The 12,837-nt window shown below is 38.4% G+C and overlaps 1 protein-coding gene across 9 annotated transcripts in view; it reads right to left on the bottom strand.

The window, feature by feature from the left end:
- ARMC9 (armadillo repeat containing 9) overlaps positions 1–12,837 on the bottom strand; it is a 60,397-nt gene that overhangs the window by 17,107 nt on the left and 30,453 nt on the right. For 5 of the 9 annotated variants that reach the window (XR_007205716.1, XR_007205717.1, XR_007205718.1 and 2 more), the window contains 8 exons: positions 11,944–12,083; positions 11,089–11,165; positions 9,007–9,081; positions 7,845–7,935; positions 6,508–6,566; positions 2,597–2,674; positions 1,826–1,930; positions 590–705 (listed from right to left, as the gene is read on the bottom strand). Coding sequence is in view for 4 of the 9 variants with exons in the window: in XM_048314505.1 (XP_048170462.1) it covers positions 590–705; positions 1,826–1,930; positions 2,597–2,674; positions 6,508–6,566; positions 7,845–7,935; positions 9,007–9,081; positions 11,089–11,165; positions 11,944–12,083 (741 nt within the window). In the remaining 5 variants the exon portion in view is untranslated. The remainder of the gene's footprint in view (positions 1–589; positions 706–1,825; positions 1,931–2,596; positions 2,675–6,507; positions 6,567–7,844; positions 7,936–9,006; positions 9,082–11,088; positions 11,166–11,943; positions 12,084–12,837) is intronic. The other 4 variants (XR_007205719.1, XR_007205720.1, XM_048314506.1 and 1 more) reach the window with 1 other exon arrangement.

Raw genomic sequence — 12,837 nt, 5'->3', positions numbered from 1 at the left:
TCTAACAGAAGGCAGAGAATATTCAAGGAGCTCTACACTGTAAGACTCCTTTATTCCATTTACAATATGCCTTCTACTCTGACCCAAATGACACCAGGAGCAAAGTGTCACACATGCTTCTGATGGAAGATGTGTTTCTTCCAAAGCAGGAAAACCCAACATAACAAGATTTTTATCTTTCCCATTTTCTTTTTCATCTGTCTCTTATGGGTGGCTAACAAACCTCCCCAGAGCAATATCCTTTGTTGCTTGTGAAGTGGAGCATTGTGGATGCTTTGTGCAACTTTCCAATGGAATATATACGAGAAATGCAAGAACATGTGGGATATAATGCAAATTTAAATCAACCTGATCAGTAAATATTTATTCAACTACTTCGTGTATGTGACCTCAGCCAATGGACCTTTCTCTGCCTGCAATATTCCACTCCTTTTTTTGAAATTATCCATAATGAATGACAATGGCAATGCACTTTTAGGTAGGGAAGGTTTAGTTATTAGGCACTGTCGTGGGTTTCTTTTCTTTGTTGTTGTTAGGCTTTTTAAAAGAGCTTAAAAAATCCAACTTGGTCTCATTTGTTTGGACTTACATTAGATATGCAGCTCTGTGATAAGCTGGTGTCACAGGTCTCTGGACAGGCTCATCTGTACTCTGATGGACACCAGCAAATTGCTTCTTCTTAGTTTTTGGAGTGTGAGTCATTATCTGATACACAGGAAACAAAGGAAAAAAAAAATGCAGTGGAAAAACAAGTATCTGAAACCATAGAGAAAAGTCTATTGAAACATTGCAGCAGAAACTAAATCGCATTCTGGTGTCACTGGATAAAACTGACTGGAATCACTGTAGGCTCTTTCATGACATCTTCTCTCACATCACTTTTTCATCATCAGGATTCTGGACTCTTGAATCCAGAAGGCATAAGTCACATTTACAACAGAATGGGTTGGGTTGGAAAAGTTCTTAAAGACCATCCAGCTCCAACCCTCCTGCCATGGGCGGGGCCACCTTCCACTTCATCAGGTTGCTCAAAGCCTCATCCAATCTGGCCTCAAACATTGGGGCAGCCACAGCTTCTCTGGACAACCAGTGCCAGTGTCTCATCACCCTCACAGGGAAGAATTTTTTCCTTATATCTAATCTAACCTACTCTCTTTCAGTTTGAAGCCATTCCTCCTTGTCCTATCATGACATACTCCTGTGAAAAAGCTCCTCTCCAGCTTTCTTGTAGCCCCTTTTAGGACTCAAAGCCCACAATAAGGTCTCCCTGGAGCCTTCTCTTCTCCAGGCTGCATAACCCAACTCTCTAAGCCTGTTTTCACAGGAGAGGTGCTCCAGCCCTCTGGATATCTCAAATTAGTCACAGCACACTAAATGGCACTCATACAAACTTTATGCTTTTTTACTTAATAGCTTTTTGCTGCTTGAAGTAAGACAGACAATACTTGATCCGGCACAACGCCTGCAGGAGCAGTTGACTTTTCAACTTTTCTTTTTTTCTAAAATAATTTCAGACCAGCAGAATGTTCCAGTATTAACCTGCTCAGCACTTTGCTTTGTGTGCTCACAGAGTCACTGGTGTAGCACTAGAACCCTAAGGCTGCCTGTAGCTGATTATTAAGCCACAGCCTGACCGCTCCCTTCTCACACTGCCTCTGCTTCTCCTGAGCAGCAGCTCATACACAGACTGTGAAAGATTCAGACTGCTCTGCAGGTAGCACCTGCCTCTTCAAGCAACAAATTGAAGAAAGTGGTGAAACTACTGAAGTGAAACACTTAACCCAGGAAATTAATTTGTTTCAAGATTCTAAGGAGCGGTACTCACTCCCAAGTACTCGGTTGTTAGCAGCTTCTCTCCTGAAAGCTCCCCCAGCTGAGGCAGCAAAACCTCATCTTTGTCCAGATCAGGCTCCAGGATGTCACGGTCCTCCTGCAAGGCAACAAGAAACTCAGGTGTGCAAGGAAGCTTTAAAGCTGGTAATATGAGGCTGGTACAAAAAGATTGGAATCAATATTTCAGGATAAAAATATCATACAACAAGGCAACAATCCTCTGTTCATTTTATTCCACAAACCTCAAATGTAACCAAGTAAAAACTACCAAGAGTTCACTCCCCTGTGCCTATTTCTAGAATAACTATGGATGATTCATCTTTCATGGGAGCTCTGCAGCTTCTACAGATCAAAAAGCCAGGAAATTTTGAAGTTTAAGGGATTCCTCCAGCAAACCAAAACCAGTAGTACAAGAACAAGACAGTATTTTTGCTTGTGTTTTACTACTAAAAAGAATACTCTTCTGTCCTGCACAAGATATCCTAAGACAGACCCACTACAGATGAAGAAAACATTCTTTGCTTTTGAAACAGGTTGTGACAGTAAATGTAAATGACTGTCAAAAACAGTAAATGAGAAAAAGTAAAGGAATCATTCTAAAAAGGTATATTGTAAAGTTATGTAGAGAGCCTGGCATAAACTCCATTAAAAACAATGGCCACTGCACTCTGATGAACTCCAGAGCACAAGGAAAATGAAAAGCAGTTTCACTGTAGTAAGATTTAGACTCAGTTTTAAATAGTCACAATCAGCTCTTAATTACCTGGAAAGCTGGGTATGTGTGAAAAAGAAACCAGATAATGGCAAAAGGATGAACACTTGTAGACTGGGCAACGATCACCTGTATTAAGCAAAAAATAAACTCCCTCACCACCAAGAAACCACACTCCAAAGTCCATAATATACTGTATTTTGATGGGGGGGCAGACAAAGTTGCAAAGATGAGCTCCATAAATAGGTCTGGTGGGATTTTTTTTACATGATTTGTTAATGTAGCCAATCCTGCTCCCTGACATTACTTACTACCAGGTAACCGAGCCTGAAAGTGTCCCTCATCTGTCTCCTTGTACGAAATAAGGACTTTTCCCGATGTGCCATCACTCCAGTGCTGAAATAACACAATAGGTGCCCTGTTCCCCACTGCTCCCAGGCTGCAGCAGATGTTGGCAGCAAAGCCCTGTAATGTAATGGCTTGAAGCCCTCTTTCCTTTGATGTACTCTGTGGCTGAAGTGTATTTTCACACCACAGCTCTCTGATTTTATTGCCAGGTGCTGAGTGACAGTGGATCAGAGGGTGTCTGATAAATCGTCACTGTACAGTCACCGCACACAGCTCCAGCTTGTAACTAAACTTTTAAATCAGAGCTACAATATCACATATTCACTTTTACAAGCAGCTTTTCAAGATGGTCCAAGTCAAATAAAAAGCAAACACAAAGATCAAATACTGAAGATAAATTAAGTTAGTATTTAACAGACCAGTCAAGAGAATACTGAGCACCAGGAAACACGCACTGTGACTGTGGGTGTCAACACACCCCAGAAGGCTGACATCTCAAGGCTGGGTATGTACTCCAGGAGCCAGTGTATCCTAAGCTCTACACTAGTTAATTTAAAGCTCACCAAACAAACACAAAAGCCAATTTATTTCTGAATAACAGTACACACAGAGGCATTTTTCAGATGGTTACATGCTCCAGAGTCACACAGTACAGAATCTTAAATTTCTGAATGTAAGATGCCCTTAGAAATTCCAGAATTTTCCTCTAACAGGCTCAACTGCATCTTGGCCACAGTGTTTAGGAGAAAGTAGTCATTACCACAAGATCTGCTCAAAGCCAGGAGAGAATTCATCAACTCTAAATTAAACACAGATAAAAGCAAAAAAAAACCCATGAAAGATAATTGTAACAGCACTGGGAACATTTGCATGCTCTTGTAAACAATAAAAGCTTGAGCAAAACCTGCAAACTGAGGCTGCATGAGAGTGTCTTTTTGTTGTATCTTAAGTTATAAAGGTATAAATAAACGTATTGAGCAACAAATTCTAGCATCAGCAAGCAGTCTGAAAGCATGTCACTAAATTGGCAAAACTGGCAATATATGGGCATATCCTGAAATGCATTCAGTCTGTAGTAGTTTAAAAGTTACATAAAAGCAAGACTTTCGATAAAATTTTCCAAAACTTTCTGTTTTGGAAATGATCACATCAGATGTTATCACAGAACACCATTGAGAACAATACCTCACTGCAATTCCAAAATACAAAAGGGTTCCAAGCATTGAGGTAGTGAGTCAACAAATCTTTGTTTATTTAACAAAGTTACAACATTATGCATTATGGCCCTGATATTTGTAAACTATATTTTCTAAACTGAGGGACTAAGAAACCAGATGTCCTTGTGGCAGAACAGAATTACAGTTCCCAGCAGCAATAAGGATTCAGAATGTGTTGCAATTAACGTTACACTAAAAAGTTTCAAACTTGGCTTTTCTTTTTAATATAATGGCAAAGCTAATGAAAAACTGGAATTGGACAGTTCTCTGTTTCAAAGCCTACTGTTACTTTTTGAGTCAAATAATAAGAAATGCCAGAAGTCCATTTTAATCACATTATGGCCCAGTGGCAAAAATGCATTTCAAAATTACTTGACCTAGAGCCTTGTCTTTGATGGTGAGCAGCAGCAACATATCTAGGGGGTAGGACTGAACAGAATTCACCTTCCTTTCATTCCCAGGAACAGGTAAAGTGATGGAAGTATTCAACATTATCATGCAATTCAGTGCCACACCTTTCAGGAAGGAGTTCCTTATCTATGTGTTTTCCCAACCAAACACACTATCCTTTAAAAAAGTATACTGAAATTCAAGTAAAAGTATTATCACCATGGTTACTCACCATACACCCAAGACACTTGAAGCCTTGAAACATTAGTTAAAAGGTGTTAAAGTACCATTTTAAGCAAAGGTAAGTTTTAATGGTTAATCTCCAGGAAGCCCACAAGCATTGATTTTGGGTTGGAGGAGTGGAAAGATTACCAAAAACTGACTTCAGGACTGTAGGAGGTGAAACAATTACAATAATCTAATCTTATTAGAAAAAGAGGTTTACTGTATTCCCTTAGAATAAAAAGGGGAGAGCTGATCATTAAATAAAACTTCTTTGTAGCGCTGAACTTAGAATTTCCACATAGCTCTAATTTTAGGCAAAGGGATGATTAGTTCACCACCTATTGTGCCACAAGACAAAGGTATACACAACACAACAACTGGATAAATAATGCAACCAGTGCAAGGCTTCCCTGGACACTGCCAGGAAAAGGCTGGATCCTGCAAGGTGCTGCACCCCACAGCGACTGAGAGCACACCACACCTGTTACACAGTCACGATATTTGCATTTTTATCTGCTCTCAAAACATCAGAAGTTCAACATGCACTAGAAAATGCACTCTCTCAGGCTGCAGTAACAGGACAAATCTTAGACTTGGTTTTCCCCAGTCACTGTCATTCCCATTACTGTGCAATGAGCTACTAGAATGTGGACACAAATGACTTAAGTTTTATGTGTCTTACTCTTTGTTGGTTCAGGACAAAAACCTTGTATTTTGTCTAAAAACATGGTTTTCACTAAATATGTTCTGCAGGAACACTTCCAATACAAGAACATTTTGCAGTTCACTAACTCTCCATGTCACTGACTTCTTCAGGGCAAAACACATACTATGAATGTATGTGCACACATACACACACCTAAATATGCACAAATACTGCTTCCAGGACATCTACCACAGCTCTTCTTTTAAATTTCTCAAGCAAGGCTTCTCAATAAAATAAAAATGCAATGGGGTAGATTTCCTTAAGAAAAAACTCCAACGTAACTGCTGACACTGTATTTTCAAGCCCCCACTGTGCATTTATGGCAATGCAGAAATGGCAACACCACCAGTGAAGACTGGGTATGACATTTCCCCCACATGATTTACATCTTGCTTTGATTGTTAATTTAGGTGATCAAGTATGTTGCGTTGTCTACACCCATGGCTCTATGAAAACAGCTTCTTAAAAGATGTTGAAATACTAGTATAAAATGCACTTATTAGCAAAGAAGGAAATACACAGCTAATCAGCTTATATTTACTATGACATAGTTTCTCATGCTTATTTTATTTTATTTGCCCATGGGATTTATTCCTTATTTGTAATAACTGTTTCCCTTTCTTACATTCCAGCAATTTATTAATACATTTCAAAGTTTCTAAACTGCAAATAAAGTCATACCCTGAATAGATAATGATACCTTAAGAAAAAGTGACAACCTGTTTATAAACTATTCTGGTAACATACTGGTTCATTTGCTTCCTTTTTTTTTAACTGCACCCAATGGGTCTGCTTGAAAGCAAGATTTCTACTGCTACAGCAACTCCTCATCTCTTCACTTACACCAAGCTATAATCTCTTTAGTTATCACAAAGGTGGTGAGTTGCCAAAATTAAAGAAGAAATGAAGAAAAGGTAATGGAAACAGATCCAATTTTCTTGTTAATGCAAGAATAATTAAGTAAAAGTAAAAACCAAAACCCACCAAAAAACAAAGTCTGGTTTATTGACACAAATATTTTCTTCCTAGAAGGTTAAGAATTTTTCTAAAAGGCATCAGAAAGCCTTTACACTTACTTGCTCATACTCCTCTTCCTCTTCATCATCAGACACAATACTGTCATTGAATGGCTCTTCTAGAAAGAAGCAAACCAAAATGGTGTCAGTTAAGCTGCACATGTACAACTTAACAGAATCTCATTATCACCTCACTTTTACAAGAGCAAGAAAGATAACATGCCTCTCATATAGACATGTCCTTTTCAGGGCAACTATTGAAATAATTTGATCCTAAAATCATTCTAGAAATCACTGAAATCAATTCATATTTTGGGAAATGGCAGAAATAGAAACATTCTGGAATTGTTACTTTCTCATAAAATCCACGGTGACATCTCACTGTATTTACTGACAAGACTTGAATGAAAGTGTGTGCACTAGCAAGTTTGTCTATTTTTCAAATATTTTTTAATAAGAAACTCTACTTCTCCCTACAAATACTTTAATATTATACTGCTTTTGTACATAAAACATTAGTACTCATGCAGAATACTTATTTAACTTTCGGACAAAATTATTTCCTCACGAAAAAAGTGGCCAGGCTTATGTTGGAAATCTGAAAACACAACTTGTACTCATCAACTCAGACAAAACCTCTTAAAAATTACATTCTCAGGTAGAAGAGGAGATTCTATAACCTTGAAGAACAAATATGACATAGTGGCAATACAGTGCTTGCATACTTTATTTGTTCTTTTACAAGCTAGAACTGTAAGATAGGCTGTGTTCTCTTCCCAAAAGCCAAATAGAGCAGTTCAACTCGTTCTATGTTTACTGCACAGAAAGATTCAACCAGAATTAATCTCCTTTTTATTATTTGCTTTCTCTTTCTTCAGTCTTCCTTTCAGTCACAGGCAACAGAAAATGGAATAAATATTCCACCTTCTCTGTCTGTATTAACAGCATCTACACCTCCTGTGACCCATCAACATACTCTCCAAAAAGGATGGTCTCTGCTCTGTATTCAGGATAAACCATTTCACATAAAACTACACCTCAATGGAGCAAGAGATGAGCACAGACAGACCTAGTCCCTAAATCCTGTTTTACAAATTTCTACTGCATTTTTGCAGTTGGCAGCAGTCTCTCATCCCTGGTATGAAAGAAAACAGCCAAGGTCATTTTATTTACGGTCCCAAAACTTTGGAATTGAGATTTACTCAGCCTTTAACTTCTTCTTTCTTACTACAACATAAATGAAATTTTAAAACACATGACTTTCAAATCCTATTCACCCTCTCTCAGACCATCACACTATTGTTACTCTTTGAAGGTTCCAATGCCAAGTAAATACATGAACTTTTTTATGGCTTTTGTGAAAGATTCAAAGCTCTGATAGCTGCATGTGTTCTGACCTGAATTGAGTTGCTTGATAACATATTCAATCTGTCGAACCATCTCTTCACTTCTTTCCTTGATAAAGCAGCGCAGAATTTCTTCCATTCCCTGGATGTAGCAGAAAACACTGGTAGATCAGTATTTCATGTGACCACAGTGACAGAGATCTGTTAGCTACAATATATATTTTTTTGGTCAGGAAAATCAGGCAGTGTGAAGGAAACCATGGTATCCAGCTCCAAGTGTTGCACAGACAAAAGAAATACACTCTCTAGATTGCTTTGAGGCTTAAACAGAGACATGTCCATGATGAACACCAAATTTTTACAATAGATCTGTTGCTTTTGCCTTCTGAATTCAGTAACCAATAGTCATCAGAACAGGGTAAAATTTACATCCACAGAGACAACAGTGCAAGGTTCAGAGCAGGAAAGCAAAAAGCAGAACCAGCTTTGACTTTAAACCTGGTCTCTCTCTTTATGGCTCCTTATAGGCTTGATGTTGTGTCTTTAACCATTTAAGATCACTTTCAATCCTCTGTGCTCTGTGAGGTGGAACATCCGACAACAATCATGTCTGCATAACTCCCTGGGTTAGTTCTTAAGATACAAAGATGTGCTGCTATCCCAGGAGCAGCTTCCTCAAACACAGAAGTTGAAACACAAGTCATTACCATTAGACTTTCACAGGAGATCAGTTCCAAGTTCTGAAACCTTCCTCCTGCTGCCTTCCCAAATAACAATGTCTATACCAGGCAGAAGGAAAAGCAGCAAGAAGAATTCTTCCTTTTAGTAGCTACTCACTGGTGCAGAATGAGCTACATTAGGGGAAGAAGTAGCAGGCGAGATGAAAGCATCTCCTGGGCCACAAGGAATCTACAAAATGCTGGAAGGACACACAGTTCTAAAATAACCCGTTTAATTTATAATTCAGACAGAATCCTTCACACTACTGAGGCTCCACTCCTGGGAAAAAGACCTGAAAACATGGCAGAAGTGTTTGACACATACATTCATACTTCCCTGAGGATCAAAGTGGGAGGGCCTCTTGTGGGTTCGCTTCTCAAAGTGCCCTGGCTCCCACCTCACAGCCCTGCTGTGCCCTGCTCAGCAGGTCCCTGTCCGGGCCATCTCTGGCAGAGCTGTTGATTTTCATGCTATGCAAAGCAGCACTTCTTACCATTTCTTTGGCTTCTTCTCGGACAGAAGGGATGGCCAGAATACTGTACAGTGCTCCATGCACATATGACTGGATCTAAGACGAAGAAATTGTCATACCATGAAGAAAAACTCTTACATTCATCCCAGCGGACTATCAGTAAAATATAAGAGTGAAAGTGTAGAACAACTATACTTCAAAGAGTTTAACCAGGCTAGACTGGACTTGCAAAAATTCTCACATGGGAAGCAGAGAACTTTTAGGATGCAAATATACTGTGATATGATTCTAAACTGGATCTAAACCAGTGTGCTGCATGCCAATTTCCCAAACAGCCCCACTGCTTCCGATAAGGTATTCTTGCAGATTGACCTAGCCACAAGAGGAAAAAAAAAAAAATTAAGAGAGAAAAGCAGAAAAAGAAGGCTAGTTTCTGACAAACACTAATAGCAGTACAAAAACCAAAGAACAGGGAAAAGACCCTGCCAGCATTAACTCAAGACAGGCTTCAAGCATTCTAGCCTTAGGCAGGATGATAAAGCCAAAGCAGCTTCAAACATCCTCTCACTCTGTTGCCTGTTACTGTCCCTCAGGAGAGGCAAAACCTGCCAGCATAAAAGCTCTGAATTATGGCTAGTGAAAGCCACCAGATCAGTCAAACTAGTTTTACCAACACTTATGTGACCCTTTCTATGGGCCAGTTACTTTTGGAGCACTAAGATTTTCAGTCATCCTCTGTCTGTACCTTTGGAAAAGTGGACAATGAGCAGGCCTGGGAGCAGAGGAAGCCAGGGAAAGTAAGGGACTGGGATTCACACAAGGATTCCATAGCTTCTCAGGAAGCTCTCCTCAGACCCAAGAGCACTGTAGTCCACTTTTGACTTTGATAATAAAACTTCTGCCAAACTAAGTGTAAAGTACATTGTAAGAATGCACCCTCTGAGAGAAATTTCAAAGTAATTTTATGGCACAGACTTCAACAATATGGTAGCATTTTCTAAGTATTTCGCTCTAGGGGTTAGTATTTTACCTTATATTAGTATATATTGTCTTAAACTTTCATCAATCACAAAACAAAGGTAGTGAAAGAATCCAATAAAGGTATGTCAGATTAATCAAAACAATGCTAGTGAAGAACTGATCTGCATCTTCTAATGAATTCATAACACGTGGACAAAGCACTTCATTGAAGTATATTCTCTATTTTTAGTTTAAGTTATAAACAAAACCCCTTGATGATACAGTCACTGCATATAAATCAAGACACCAGAATTTCTATTTCATTTTTATTAGAAGTCTCCTAACACCTTGCACAATTGTAACGGAATTATTCTAGAATATCCTGGTAAAAAATCTGCCTCCACGAGTTCAGCTTTGTACAATATTTGTCTGCATTTCTTTCTGCCTTAAATTTTACTCCATGGTTAAAGAAATGCCCCTCTGCAGGGACAGCTAAAGCAATGCTTTATATATCAGACAGCAGGTATCAGAGTGATGTGCTGACAAGTATCAGGTAGAAATAACTAATAATTTTTAGCATTTTCCTCTGGGGTAGTTCAATTTAGCATCTAAGACGCATGTGTGCCCTGAGACAGAAAAGAAAGGAACCACAAAAGGTTAAAGTGACAGGTCAAACGAAGTGGAAGATAAAAAGATATTAAGGCTTGAATGTCACAAGTCTACAGCTTTTATATAGTATTCCTTAAAACTACAGCAAATGTGTTTCCCTGCACCCGATGTTTTGCAGAATAGATTTGCATCACACATTGTTCATCTCATGAACGAGTTAAGCTTGAGGTGACATTTAAGCAGCATCAGAAACTGCAATCAAGGCACATGGACTGCATGGTAACTGCATCCAAAAGCCTCCATTCTTAGCTGCCAACATTTGTTAAAGGAAGACATACTTCTGTCTAGAAAAATCACCGCTCAACAAAATAAAATATACACATTTGTGAATTTTAGGAAAAATTCATGCAACTTAATTACATGAGGGTCTAATAAAGGAAACAAAACCAATTTACTTTTCCCAATTTTTCCTTTCTTGTTTCTTTAATTTTTCTTTCCATCTTTTCATTAACCCAAAGTTTGCTGTACAAATACCTTAAGATTCTCATGGCCAAGAAGACTAGAAAGAACTCTGAGCATGTGGTTTGGGATACTTGCACATATTTTCTTCCCTGCAAAGGCAGAACACATAAATATGCTTGAAAAAATAGAACAGGTCAGAGCAAGTTTCTTTCTTACCTTTTAGAATCAGTATTAAATATAGTTTGCACAGAGCAGTACTGTTCCTTGTTCCTGACAAATGCTGCTCAGCATAACTGAGTTGAAACCAGTGAAGTTACTCTGGATTTATGCAGTTGTAATTTTGGACAGGATACAACACAAAGGGGATTAAAAAATTTAACAAAGGCATTTTTTTGCTTACAACAAGCAGACAATTTTTCACCCTTGCCTTACTTTCCTTTTTAAAAGGAAATTTACTTTAAGCTCTTTTTAAGTCTCTTGGGGAGAATTTCTGCATTCTAGAAGTGAAGGCAAGGTGAAGGTTAATCTCCTCGCCATTACTCCTCAACCCAGTTCTTTCTGTTTACAAAGAAATCTCTTACACACAGTGTGTAAGTGGACACACCGTGTCCTTTGAAAAGTGGGCCTGGAATGTAGCAATGGCAGCCTTCACAAACTAATGTGAAAAAGAATCAAATCTTATAGGGTGCCATTGCTTATTTCCTTGCGAATTCTTTAAAATTTGGTGAAGCTAACCTCCCATAATTGGGATTCTTGGGAAAAGAGATGTGCCCAAAAGCACTGGTTACAACACTCAAATATCTCTGGTTGTGGTCCCTGCTTCTGATTGTAGCCACTTGAAAGAATCCTGGTATAACAAGAAAAAAAGAGTCACAATCTTCCCTATCTACTTCTTGGAACAAAGTTGTAATTCAAAATGTAAGACACCTGCACTCCGCAGACAAAGATTCATGAGCAAGGCAACACAATACTCCAGGTTGTAATCAGACAGGCAATCTGGGTCTATTAGAACATCAACCAGCCAGAAAATGAGCCCATCTTTGATCATTGCCGACTGCAGTGAACGCCTAGGATTAAAAACCAAAATCAGATCACAAATCACAAATGTCAGATCACAACACAAACAGCATTCAAATATATTTATAGCCAGTATAAGCACATTAAAAATACACTAGCCTGCCAAAAAAAAAATCCCTAAACTACCCATTTTGGCAGAATCATTAAATGAAGTAATTAACAAAGCCTGAAGAAACTGAAGATGCAGATTCCCATATGGTTAGAGGACTAAAACATTGTTGGATAGATTGGGGGGTTTTGTCTTTTGTTTTATTTTGTTCTTTTTAAACATGTGAACTGCTGAGGTAAGTTTCTTCATTGTTTTCTATGGCTTCTTACTCCAGCTAAAATGGCATTTTCAATTGTCTTTTAAAATTAGTTTAAAAAGCCAGCTACACACAACAGATCCAGAAAACTAATTACTTCTTCTGTCATAGGTAGCCATAGCACTGTAGCACTTTTGTACTGTTGATTTGACAAATGAGGTTTTTTGCTCGAATCTATTTGCAGTTTTCTCTAGACATTCTTAAATCTCATGCTCTTTTAACTCAACTTGTAGCTCCCCTTAAAGACTATGCTGAATAAAGTGCCAGGTGGCCAACTGTGATCTACAATAGAAATTCCACACTTTACAATACAAAAAAAGAAGTATATACTGGTAGAAAGGTCTTAGTGAAGAATAGCATTTTTAATAACATTATTTCCAAGAGGATTTAAATTTAAATTGCAAACATCAAAGCAGGTGTTTTCCTGGCTTTGGCCCTG

The sequence above is a fragment of the Corvus hawaiiensis genome, chromosome 10 (genome assembly GCF_020740725.1).
Source record: "Corvus hawaiiensis isolate bCorHaw1 chromosome 10, bCorHaw1.pri.cur, whole genome shotgun sequence".
Taxonomy (NCBI): Eukaryota; Metazoa; Chordata; class Aves; order Passeriformes; family Corvidae; genus Corvus; species Corvus hawaiiensis.
The sequence above is the reverse complement of the archived record's forward strand: the minus strand, read 5'-3'. Positions and strand labels throughout refer to the sequence as shown.